Source organism: Papio anubis, chromosome 1 (genome assembly GCF_008728515.1).
Source record: "Papio anubis isolate 15944 chromosome 1, Panubis1.0, whole genome shotgun sequence".
Taxonomy (NCBI): domain Eukaryota; kingdom Metazoa; phylum Chordata; class Mammalia; order Primates; family Cercopithecidae; genus Papio; species Papio anubis.
Genome location: NC_044976.1, coordinates 150,733,641 through 150,747,309, shown reverse-complemented (window position 1 = coordinate 150,747,309; position 13,669 = coordinate 150,733,641). Strand labels below are relative to the sequence as shown.

Here is a 13,669-nt window from a genome sequence, read left to right as displayed (position 1 = left end):
GTTCATGTTGTATGTACAAGTTTAGCTTTGTCCAGAGCCCCTGCTGACCCACTAGGCATCTTTGTGTGAATTAGAAAGAGAAACTCCTTCCTCAGCACAGATGCAATTCCAGACCATGGTCCATGGAGAACTAAGCAAGGAAATCACAAGTTGATTTCCACTTCCCCCTAAGAGGGTATAGCCCGCACGACCTTATGTGTTAGCCCTGCCTTGTACCCACAGTAAAACTGAGAATGGCCATGGAGCAAACAGTGGAAACTAGTCCTGGTGCTACATGACCTCGGATGAGGAATTAACTTTCAGTTGTGCCTATTTCACAGCGCTTAAAGAATCCACATTTTAAAATACAGTCATGCCTTACACAAAGTTTACTTTCTAAAGGTAAAAGCTAGGGTGAAAATTGTATATGATCATAATTACTCTTGAAAATGCTTTAATATCACCCATAAAGTAGAGCCTGATGCCCAGGTTGATATGCCACTTTGGAGACTATCAATAAACCTACCACAAACTTCAGGAAGGAAAGAAATGCTGATTCTTTGGTCGGCCATCATTTGATCTAGTTGGTTTACCTGGGTAGTTCATGTCTACCTAAAGTACAGAACTTCAAATATCAGAATCAATCACTTTCAGCATAGTGAGATACTCATAATACAGGATCTTCAGCCCCAGAGACAGCTAGGAGAAGGCAGATTGCCCTGTCGCATCTCAGACTCACTCTGGGGCATATGCTCACTGAAACCAATGGCAAGTGAATCATTAGTGCTGCCAAAGTGGTAAACTTTTAACTTATTCCATTAGCTTATGACACATGTGCAGAACATGTCTTTCCGCTGTTGGTATGCTTCTGGTAAGAGGTGTTGCTTTGAGTTGAGTCGTGTTCCCCCATAGTGGAAACACTGGCATACAGCCCTTCACAGTCTTTCCCTTCGTTCCTCTCCTAGCTAATAGTGGGGTGGGAACTAGATCTGCCAGCAGAGGGAGTGAATTGGAGCAAGGCAACAACTCCAGTGTGAAAGCTTTGGTAACAACCCTCTCGGACTTGTGGATGGCCAGTGCTAATCTCTCAGACCAGTATCGGCACAGACTACCAAGCAAACAGTAATCTCAGTCACCTACTCCAATACCCCAGACCTGAAAAAAGTCCCAGCTGCTCCCAGATAAAAACAACACATGCCCTTTACTTTCCAGGGCAAAACATATCACTCAAACCTAAATGCCACCAAATTAAACAGTTATCCTCATGTGCCATAAGGACCACCCCAGAATTGTTCAATTGAATCAATTTCCTACCAGTCAATCCTACATATAAGGAACAGGACTTCTTACAAAACTAGTGTTTTTAAAAAACAGAAACAAACCACTATTAACACCCATGCAGCCTTGCTAGGCCCATATACCCTACTTTCCCTACTTCTAATACAGCTAATCTCCAACAGGAAACCTCCTAAGGGAAGAGCAAGTTTTTTACTTCTGTATGGCTATTGACCTAAAACCTCATTAACATACTTTGTGGAAGTAATTGTAGCCACAAACAAATACAAATTAGCAATGTATTGCTCTTAATACTGGGGACAAACTTTTATTTAGAAGCTCTTAATTAGGCACCCACTAATGTGCTAAGTGCTGTGGAAGACAGATACAAAGAGGAACTGGACAGAATTTCTGTCCCATCTTGTCCCTCCCTTTTTAAAAAGTCTACAAGCGCCTTAAGCTAGCAACTCACCATATGTAAACCAGTAGGAAAAAACACTAACTCTTAGCAACAACAACATAGATGAAGAAGTCTTAATTAGTGACAAGAACCTCATCAAATGTTCCTGTGAGAAACAGTGTAACTGATCAATCTGTATCATTCATCCCAACATACACAATGGCTTCAAGTAACAGCATTTACCTGATGTGAGAGAAGAAAAACCAAGACAGCAACAGAGGAAGAGATGTTTTACTATTTCAAACACATAAAAAGGTATAGTTCAGAATGGTCTCAATACTCACTGTTCTTCTTGTACATTAAAATTTCAAAGGAATTCATCTCATAGTTCTCAAATGTTTGCCGCACTTTTTCAATTGTGTCTTTATCAGTCAGCTCCCCATACATAAAACTGCAAACAACCAAAGAACTGAAGTTAGATTAACAAGTATTCATTATTCTACAACCATATGTTAAATATCTGTTCTATATTCAGCACTGTGCTATGTACTGTGGAACACACACACACACACACACACACAATGAAAACATTAACTAACTCAAAAAAATTTACTGATTCAACTCTGAATAAGACTTTTTCATTGCCTCCAAAAAACTAACAGTCTAATGAGAGATACACACCATAAAACAGTACATCAGAAAACAGTGGATTAGAGAACAGTGTGATCACTGCCACAATGGCAAGCACACATAATGAATTACAGAACACACAGAATAGGCACAGTGCACTCCCTGGTTGATCAGAAAATGCTTCCCAGAAGTAAGGACAATTAGGTCTAAGGGCAGGAAGGAGGGGAAATGGCTGAGAGAAAGAAGGAGAAAAACATTCCAAACAAAAGACAAGCAACTGCAAAGGCACAGAGGTGACAGTCAGATTAATTCCAGACCCTGATTATAGTTCATTTCAGTATGATTGAAATATAGACAATGAGAGGGAAATTTGCAACAGATAATATAGAGAAGTAAACAGAGGCAAGATCATGGAGGAGACCACGGCATTATAAGCCATGGGAAGTAATTTAATCTTTATCTTGAAAGCAATGGGAGCACACGGGAGGGTTTTAAGCAAAGGAGAAACATAATCAGATTTCATTTTAGAAATACAACTCTGGGAGACTTCCTGGTAAAGATGGCTGGGTAAGTTTAGACCATAGATTTTTTTCCTTTTCTAGTTCTCAGCAAAATAAATTCATTTATTTAAATGTACATGTAATGTGTTACAGAAAACCTCAGAAGAGTAGAAGGTCTACCTACTAACACTGGTTCTCACCAGAAGCAAGAAAATCGCCAGGACTGTCTATTTACCTGGGCCCCACACTGAATCTGGTCTAAAAATTATGGTTTGTCCCTCTGGGAACAGTATATACTTCCAGTTAAGTGGAATAAATAATGGCACAGGAGACTAACAAAATGCCAGAGGAGGGGGGAAAAAACATCTTTCAATGGGGCTGGAATGTCCAGTTCTCTGACAAAGGCTGCCCATGGGCCCAGCAAGCATTTCCCCTGCCCACCCCAGGCCTGCAGACTGCAATAACAAGAAAGAGCAGCAATGATCACTCCTCAAGTCAGGTAATGCACAAACTGGCATGGGTTCCTGAATGTTACTGTAAAGTCAATATAATCTAACCTTTTTTGATGACTTGAATCACAGAAACATAGAGTTTCAGAGCTACAAAGAACCTCAGAGGTTATCAAGTGCAATTTCTGATCTAAAACTGAACCACCAAGTCAAGCACTATGCTTAGCTTGATACTGGAACAACCCTGGGCTTACTACAGGCTTCCAAATTCTGGCACCCAATAAGAAAAGAGTCCTAACTGTTGATTTTGTGAATTCTGTGTCACAGTTGTTATTTTATGTCCCTTCCCAGTCCTCTGAGGAATGTGGTTATCTGTGGTTGTCCTTATGCACTCTGCTTTGGGGTTGTACTCTTTGTCTGTAAGCCAGGAAATGGAAAACTGAGCTTGTTGAATTATCTCTAGAAAGAAGAATAGATCAAGACTAATTTAACCCTGCCTAAGAATAAGAGGATTTTTCCTCTTTCTCTTTGTGAGTTAATTTTCTGTATAAGTGACCTCCATTTAAATGAAGTGATGGTATATATGCTAGCAATTTCCTTAACAAGGTAAAAGAAATCTCTGTAAAGTTGAATCTTCAAATAAATGAAGTGCCATAATTACACCCAGTTTTCATTCGTCTTATGTATTTTTTCAAGCTGTAGATTACCAGTAGTTCTAAGTGTCCTTTACCTGGATCTTAGATTGCAAATGCTTACAATGCACAAAATAAGTAAAAGAGACTCCTGAGCTATCAGGAACATAGCTAGCACAAAGGTATGTTTATTTATAGAGAAGGGATACCTTCGGGTAATTCAATAAGTTGCTGAGAACTGTGCATAAAAAAAAAAAGCTGGCTAAATTAGCAAGTTATTTTATCTGATTTCCTTGAAGTGTCTGATTATAGCCAATAAGAAGAAAGGTAAGGAAAGGCTGTTCAAGTCCCACTAAAAAGTGAAGCTACGTCTCGGAAATTGTTCTGATTATATATGTGCAGTACAGATAGAGATATAGATGCAGATAAACAGATCTATAAATACTTTAGAGGATAACAGCACACAAAGAATATAAGATAATTCTATTATATTAAGAATTATAATTTCTAAACCCTTGAACAGTCAGGGGGAAAAATCTCCAATTTTCCATTTCTCAGTCCCCAAAATCTAAGATTTAAGAAAGTGGAAATATTTTCAAAACATTTGATACTTCCTTCTTATGAGCTCAGACATTTATTTTATTTTAGAAGACTGTTTTATTTTAAAATAATGTAAAGTGACATGGCTGACTTAGCAAGTAAAAATGCAACTTCTGAAAACAGAAGACTGTGCTTGGTCAGACAGCTTTCTCCACTCTTCATAGATGAGTTTGTTTCTTCATTTAGCATGAATGATTCCACTTCATGCAAACACCACTGAAGACAGAAGACGAAGAAGGCAGAGACTGAGAGGAGCCAAAAGGCTATGGTGGGCCAAGACGTTGCCAGGGCACAGCAGGGGAATGTCTGGCAGGATCCAGGCTGTATGTCTGGCTCAACACCTGGAAGATGCTTTAAAAGAGCTTTTCTAACACCACGGCCCAAGGACACTGCTTGGTTAGAAACCCTGTAAAAATATACCAGCTTCACTGTTAGTACAATTTGCTAAGAGTTCAGAGAGAGAGAGAGGTAATATAGCATGAATTAGAAGGCAACAAAATATTGGTTCTCTCATCTTTTTCTGAAGTAAAAAAATCTGGCTGAGGCCAGGTGTGGGGGCTCATGCCTATAATCCAGCACTTTGGGAGGCCAAGGCGGGCAGATCACCTAAGGTCAGGAGTTCGAGACCAGCCTGGCCAACATGGTGAAACCCTGTCTCTACTAAAAATAAAAATAAAAAATTAGCCGGGTGTGGTGGCACACGGCTGTAATCCCAGCTACTCAGGAGGCTGAATCAAGAGAATTGCTTGAACCCAGGAGGCGGAGGTTGCAGTGAGCCAAGATCACGCCACTGCACTCCAGTCTGGGCAACAAAGCGAGAAGCCATCTCAAAACAAAAAAGAATTTTGACTGAAGAAAAGCTCTAGGAACAAGGCCCTTGTCTCCAACATTGTAGTTACTCTTCTAAAATGCTCACAAATTTTTAAAAATTGTTTTAATCATCTAAAATTTCATTTCACTGTATTTGAGCCTCTAACTTTCACATTTAATTTAATCTAAAATGCCATAACTTTTGAGTTCACATTTTATAGACAGAATGGTTTTCCTGAGTTCTTCTGGGTTTTCTCCCATCTTAGTGACTGCAAGTTTGTCAGTTGTGGGAACTATGTTTTATATCTGCTTTGATTTTCCCAGTACAGTACATGAACTAGAGATGATATGGCAATAAATTTTCCTCTGAATACACACTGAATGAGGTAAAGGCAATTCCCAAATGCAGTAAGCCACTTTCTTTTTCCAAAAAATACCATAATAGATTGTTCAGCAGAACAACCCCAAACATAAATACCTGCAGGTGCTGCTTTTTTGCATCACTTCTGCCCTGTGATAGCCAGAGAGCTTGCAAAATCCATCATTGCTGTACACAATAGGCCAGTCCACTATCTGAGCATTCCCCAACACAAAATTAGTATCTGTTAAAAAAAAAAAAAAAGGGAAAAAAGGGCACATGAGGCAACACATTAGTTGAGATTCAATGAGGACATAAATAATGTCAAGCAATCCAGATATTTCTGTTTCCCTCCAAAACACAGACTTTTGAACAGGAATGTGGCCCTGTAAGGAATACAAAACAACATTGTTTTAGAAGTGAGTATTTTGAATGCAAGTGCTAACTTAGGTCACTGTACTCCAAAAACAAGTTAGAAAAGAAAGCGTACCTAACCAAACCAACGAATCCTGCAGAAATCCAGTGGATTCCCATGAGACATATTTAAGTCCTAATTTTTCATCCCAATGAAGGTATACCAATAATACAGAGCAAGAGAGAGCCCAAAAGTAATTTATTCTGAGCTCTGTCCAGCATCTTAGCCTTTTCAGTCTTTTGGCCAGAAGCTAAAAATTTGCCTTCTTGACCCTAACTAGGATTTGCCCAACCTAGGGGGCATCTCAGGAAGGTACAGGAAGGAGCCTGAGCACTGCCTCATGGACACACATACCACCATGGAACCCTTCCCTTGGTAAGGAATAGTAACTAGACTCTCTTAATACTAGAGCTTTTAGAGGCTGATCAAGATGCCCACACAACAGGACCTTCTTGCTAATTTTGAAATTCTTGGCCGGGCGCGGTGGCTCAAGCCTGTAATCCCAGCACTTTGGGAGGCCGAGACGGGCGGATCACGAGGTCAGGAGATCGAGACCATCCTGGCTAACACGGTGAAACCCCGTCTCTACTAAAAATACAAAAACTTAGCCGGGCGTGGCGGCGGGCGCCTGTAGTCCCAGCTACTTGGGAGGCTGAGGCAGGAGAATGGCGTGAACCCGGGAGGCGGAGCTTGCAGTGAGCTGAGATCCGGCCACTGCACTCCAGCCTGGGTGACAGAGCGAGACTCCGTCTCAAAAAAAAAAAAAAAAAAAAGAAATTCTTGCTGATTTTGAAATGCAGCCGCAGAGCTGTCTGTGTTTGGCCAGTTTAGTGTATTCTCACTACTTCCCACATTTTTGAAAATCAGTCGTCAATACTTTTTATGCTCAGGAAATCAACTGTGCTTCCTTTCTTTTCAAGCATTTCAATTAAGCAAATAACATCCAGAACTTAAATGTAATCATTATTTAAGTTTGGCCCTTCCTTTCCACAGAAGACCCATGCACTTCCCCACCCTGCAAAAAAAGAAAGAATACAAACATCCTTCTTTAGTTGTAAACTGGAGAGGGTATTGTGTATGTATGTGCGTGTCTGTAGATACACATACTACATAGAGTGAAATAAGAGTGATATATTATATCATGATTTAATTGAAAGCATTTACAGTTTTTTCACAATATGGGTAGCCAACCCTTCAGATAGGCTTCTGCACTCTTCTTAGATGAGTTTATACTTGATTTGGCAGGCTTAGGAAAATGATTCCACTTCATACAGACACCACTGAAGACAAAAGACTTGGAAGAAGACAGGGTCTGAGGAGCTAAGGGTTGTGGTGAGCCATGATCTTACAGAGGAGGGTGAAGGAGGAGGAATTACTAAACATGGCAATCTATTATTGAGAATGCTTTGATCTATTTTAAAGGAACAGAAAACACAATATTTATGAGGTGAATCTATAAAGCTACTATTTTTATAAATATGCTTTTAATGAAAATCTACAACCAGTCCTTCCCTCCATCTGTCCCATATATACATAAATTGCTCTTGAGTGCCAACAGGTGCCAAGCACAATGCAAGATCCTGGGGGTCTCCAGATTGATAAGAAACGGTCCCTGCGCTCAAGGAACTTAGCAAGACAAATAGATATGTCCACAACTAACTAAAGAAACAGGTAAGAAAACAATGAACTCTGAGAGAGGTAAAGGGCTGTATCTTAGAGGGGATAATATTTGAATTTGCTCTAGTCTAAAAGGATGAGTAAGATTTATTTAAACTTTTTGAATGCCTAATATGTAACTGGCACAGATAATACAAAAACAATAGATATAGAAATTAAAATATGATCACTGTCTTCGTGAACTCAAGAGGGTGTGAGAGGAAGAGAACATTCCAGGCAGAGGATCCAGCGTGGGCAAAGGCATGGCAGCATGGAACACGGCGCAGGCTAGGGTAGACAAAAGGCAGCCAGGAAGAGTGGCAGGATAAGTAACTGGAGACTAGACTGGGAAGGGTCTTGAATGAATAAAGTCAGAGAGCTTTGATTTTATCCTAGGGGCAGAATAATCCTTCATATTGGTCTTCTCTCCCTGAATAAACTCAATTTCCTGAACTGAATAGCTTAGACTTAAAAGTAGCACAGTATTTACTAAATTCCTCCCAAGTGTACATGAAGCCTAGTCAGTTTGACTATCTCTTTATTAAACTGCCATGGTCGGCTGTGGCTCAAGCCTGTAATCCCAGCACTTTGGGAGGCCGAGACGGGAGCGGATCACGAGGTCAGGAGTTCGAGACCATCCTGGCTAACACGGTGAAACCCCTCGGGCTCTCTACTAAAAAAATACCTAAAACTAGCCGGCGAGGTGGCTGGCGCCTGTAGTCCCGCTACTCGGGAGGCTGGAGGCAGGAGAATGGGCAAAAACCCCGGAGGCGGAGCTTGCAGTGAGCTGGAGATCTGGCCACTGCACTCCAGCCTGCTACACAGACTCTGTCTCAAAAAAAAAAAAAAAAAAAAAAAAAATCCCAAATAGTAGTTAATTTCCCTCAAAATACCTAGAGCAGGAGGAAAAACTGTGTATTCTTTATCATGGTTAATGCTCCACTGAGATTATCTATGCAGAAAGAGGGAAGAATAGCCAGTTATAGATAACGGATTGACCACATGTGTTTATTTTCTTTTGTATACCAGACCCCAGTAAAATAAAAGTAAACAAATTAAAAATGTAAAAATCCACAAAAATGAAAATTACATAAAAAAAGAATGAACAACAAAAATAAAATAACTGGGGAAGAAGGTGCAATATTATAGGAAACAGAGAAGAACTTAAAAAAAAAAAATCTAATTGTATCCTTAGAGAGATTCAAGAAGTATTACATACACAAAACAAAAACAGAATGCTATGTGGAAAAAATAATAAGGGAACAAGAACTCTTGTAAATTAAAAATGAATAGCAATTAAATATTGAACATGAATTTTAGAAGATACAATCTAACAGAAAGTAATACAGAAAGAGAAAGAGACAAGAAACACGGAGAAGAAAAAAAAAAAGACATGGAGGATCAGTCCAAGAGGAAAAAACATGCACCTGAAGAGGAACAGCAGAAAGAACAACTTGAGAAAAGGCCAGAAGACATTCTTTTTAAAATTAAAACAATCAAATGTGAGTGTACAATGAAGACATTTTCATATATGCAAAGATTAGGGGAAATTATTTACCACATGTTCTTTCTTTGGCAGTTACTTGAGTAAAATGAGGGAATAAAGCAAAAAGGAGGACAACATGGAAACCAGGAAAAAATAGCTCCAAATGTAGAAAGCAAGGAAGAGAGCTAGTAGACAGTATTCAATACGAAACAATTCAGAGACTAGAAGTTCCAAAAGAGAATTATCTACGGATAAAGGAGGTCAGGATTTGATGATATTCTTGATTATTTAGAACAACATTGTCAATAAAGGTATGGCAGGAAAGGGAATTAGAAACATCAAAGAAAACAAAAACCAAAATCTCATCATCACATCATTGTAAGAATAAGGTAAGCACCTTATTAATTTCCGATTTTAAAACCAATACATAATAAAGGATGAAATATTTAATTATCATAAGTATCTGAATGTAATCTCATTGATTCTGACACTAAAAATACAGATGATAAAAGTTTAGGGAGAGAAAAGAGAACAATGATGAAGAGAATAAGAGATGGTGTGTACAGCTGATTTAAAAATGGTATAAATATTTTACTTAAAGTTGCAAAAATAAACAATAAGAGAGTAATATATTAGGAGGAGGGGTAGGGAGTAAGATTAAGTGAGCTAAAACCTCAACTAATTAACAGAAGTCAACAGATAATATCTAAAATGGATAAATCTATAAATAGCTGTAATGCATGTTATTTAGAGACATGGCAGAAACTATAAGAAGAAAGCTAAAATTAGAAGACACGGCCTCTGGTGAGTAGGATGGGAGGAGGGACAAGGCATAGAATGGTTATTGACATTACATTACAAGCTCTTCTGCTTGATTTTTGTAAACATGAACTTACTGACTTTGATAAAAATAACTATGTACTTAATTTTAATTAATTTAATCTAAAAGATTAATTTATTGATCAAATTTTTTACTTACTTTAAAATGAGAGCAAGATAGATTTCAAGCTCCGGATATCACTGCAAGTGCTCACAAAAGTGTTCTGATCACCTTTTAAAGTTATTCATCCTTCTGGAAGCATACCTTCAGTCCCTGGTGTGCATATTACAGCCCCATCTAAGAAAAACCAAGCCCACCGCCTCTGCCCAGCGGTCCCACCGTCTGGGAAGTGAGGGGCGCCTCTGCCCGGCCGCAGCCCTGTCTGGGAAGTGGGTGCCCTTCTGCCCGGCCACTGCACCTCTGGGAAGTGAGGAGCGCCTCTGCCCGGCTACCCCACTGTCTGGGAAGTGAGGAGCGCTTCTGCCGGCCCCCACCCATCTAGGAAGTGAGGAGCCCCTCTGCCTGGCCGCCCCACCGTCTGGGAAGTGAGGAGTCCCTCTGCCCAGCCGCCGCACTGTCTGGGAAGCAAGGAGCACCTCTGCCCAGCCTCGGCCCCGCCTGGGAAGTGAGGAGCCCCTCTGCCAGGCCGCACCATCTGGGAAGTGAGAACGACCTCTCCCTGGCTGCACTCACTGGGAATGAGGAGCGCTCTGCTCCTGGCCACCGCCCCGTCTGGGAAGTGAGGAGTCCCTCTGCCCGGCCCCCTACCACCGCCACCGTCTGGGAAGTGAGGAGCCCCTCTGCCCGGACCCCACCACCGCCACCGTCTGGGAAGTGAGGAGCCCCTCTGCCCGGCCGTCGCACTGTCTGGGAAGCAAGAAGTTCCTCTGCCCCGCCGCTGTGCAACCCTCCAAGTATTAAGTAACAGCCTTGTGTGTGATCTTTCTGCCTCCTCCCAAGTGTGACATTTTCGACACAAAGTCCTGCTCTTTAATAAGAAGAAAAAAAAAGAAAAACAAGCCCACTAGCATCCTCTCTGACTTTAGTAAGGGAAACAAAAAAATAGGAAGTGCATTAGGAATCGAATCATCAGCCTATCACCCACTCAGAAGATTCTCACCATAGAATTTAAAATTCCAAAATAGTTTCCTCTCACTGCTAACCCAAGCAAGCAATTATAGCTCTAGGGAGCAAGATTCCCTTGTCACTCCATGATAGAACATCTAGGAATTCCCTCTTTACCCAAGGAGTCAGAGAGAATGGAAGAAACATTTCTAGTCCCAGCCACACAGCCGTTTGCCTCCAACAGTATAGAAATTCTTTCCCCCTCCCTGCCCCTCACCTCCTAACGACGTTCCTCTTTCATTCTAAAACCACAAATAATTGACCTGTAAATTACCTTCCAGAACACAATCTGTTTATAAGTTAGGGGCTACCCATACAAATGCCATAACACCACAAATATCATCAGGAACTAAGGGATTCCACAGAAGTGAGATTTTAGGTATTAATAATAATGGGCACCATTTATTGATGATTACTCTGTATCAGGTACTGTTTTAAGTACTTTACCATATATCATGGTATTTTTCAACCTTTACATAAATCTTTGAGAAGTGATATTACTTTACTGAAGGAAGTCTCAGGGATTGCATCATTTTACTCATGAGGAAACTGGGTCTCTGAGGATGCACAATCACCATTGATACCAGAGTAAAGTTGGGATTTGAACCTAGGTCTGTGTGACTTCAAAATTTATGCTTTTAATCATTATATTACATAGTCTCCTTATGCCATTAGGTGCTAAAATCAGACCATTTCTATGAATACTGTTATTGCAGTCATATATTGTTATTCTGCTTCTGGTATACAATGATGCCCTCTGGAAATTTTGATGTGAGTAGAAGTCATTGTTCCAGTGCTGAATGCTTGGGTTCTCCTGTCTTTTCAATGTTTTATCTCTTCCCTCACTTGAAGACTACCATCTTTTACTTCTTAAAACCTAGAGTGCTGGCCAGTTTCTGTAACAGTCCTGCTTCATACAGTAGAAGAGGAGAAGGAACAGGAGAGAAGAGGGTAAACTTTGTGCCTGGCTCCCCATTTGACACTCAGGGGTGAGGAGGAACACCACACTGGGTGACCCAAAGCAGCTGCACAGGAAACTTGGCCATGTTAGCAGTCCTGAGCCTCCCTCAGTTCCCATGGAGTCTGGAAAGAATCCAGAAGTCCCCAACTGCCCGTGGCTGCTGAAGTTGAATAAGCAGATGATTATCACAGTGGAGTGAGCTGACCTTATAGCCAAGGGCTGTATGTTAACCTACCCAATCCTAGGATCAAATGGGGTGGGTGGGGGTGTTTGGGGGAGGACAGTGACTCAGGCAAATATCAGACGTGAGCTGGAGGCCAGGAATAGCCTACATTAGATCAAGTCTTTTTTTCTCTCTCTCTCTCATACACACACACACACACACACACACAGAGAGAGAGAGAGAGAGAGAGAGAGAGAGAGAATATGTGTGTTGGATTGGGGCAGAGATACCAAGTTTTATTCCATCCAAGAGAGTGGAACGTGAGTTTGCCAGCTGTGGACTGGAGCCCCACATATCAGCTGCGCACCCAGTGACCAGCAGAGCAGGGACCATTGCCAGAGACTCAAGGAACAAGAGGGGAAAACTAGGGCTCTGCATCCAGGGCTCTGAGGCTCCAGAGGCTATGCAAGTGCCACTTGTTTCCACCCCACACACCATCTTAGAAGCAATGAGGTGGGTAGAAGTGGAATCTGAGTCCAGAAGAGACTGAGGTACCCAAAAGACTATTTAAACCAGAAGAGCTAGAGATACCACTTTAGAGTCCCCTCAACCACATTCCCTTTGCTATTCAGTAAGATGGGAGGGAATAGCAAAGGGGAAGATTAGATCCGTTCAATAAAATAAAGAAATAAGCCTATGTATGTATGTCTGAGTGAATTTGCCAGGATGCCTCTAGAAGTATGTCTGCCATAAGAATAAATAGGCTCAGAAAATGGGAATCTCCTGAATAAAGTACATAAATTCCAGTACGAGGACACTATGACAGCAACTTCACTTAGCCAAGGCTTCTGAATTCCTCCAGGTGGTTGGCCGTATTCCCCATGGTTGAGAATGCCAAATAAGAGAGCTAAAGTGAAGCGACACAGAGTTTCTAGCCAAATGCACAGATGGGCATTCTACGTCCAAACATCAATGACTCTGGGATTATTTACTATTTTTCGCACTCAGTAAACAGAAACCTAATTTTAAGCTAAGCAAAACTTAATTAGCAAAGTAACCCACTGCTTGAATAAAATATCAGATAATATATAATCTCCTACATAAATAAATGGAAATATATCCCATGTTCATGTACTGGAAGAATTAATAATTCTTTTGTGTGTAGGGGGAGTGGGAGTTGGGTTTTTTTTGTGTTTTTTTTTTTTTTTGAGACAGGGTCTTGTTCTGTCGCCCAGGCTGGAGTGCAGTGGTGCAATCTCAGCTCACTGCAACCTCTGCATCCCAGGTTCAACCTCCACCTCCCAGATTCAAGCAATTCTCCTGCCTCAGCCTCCTGAGTAGCTGGGATTACAGGCACACACCACCATGACCAGCTGATTTTTGTATTTTTAGTAGAGACGGGGATTCACC

At 41.0% G+C, this 13,669-nt stretch overlaps 1 protein-coding gene across 2 annotated transcripts in view; it reads right to left on the bottom strand.

Moving 5' to 3' along the window:
- KCNH1 (potassium voltage-gated channel subfamily H member 1) overlaps positions 1-13,669 on the bottom strand; it is a 446,156-nt gene that overhangs the window by 413,687 nt on the left and 18,800 nt on the right. For both annotated transcript variants that reach the window (XM_003893141.5, XM_003893140.5), the window contains exons 2-3: positions 5,754-5,877; positions 1,999-2,105 (exon numbers count right to left, since the gene is read on the bottom strand). In XM_003893141.5, the coding sequence (XP_003893190.1) occupies positions 1,999-2,105; positions 5,754-5,877 (231 nt within the window). The remainder of the gene's footprint in view (positions 1-1,998; positions 2,106-5,753; positions 5,878-13,669) is intronic.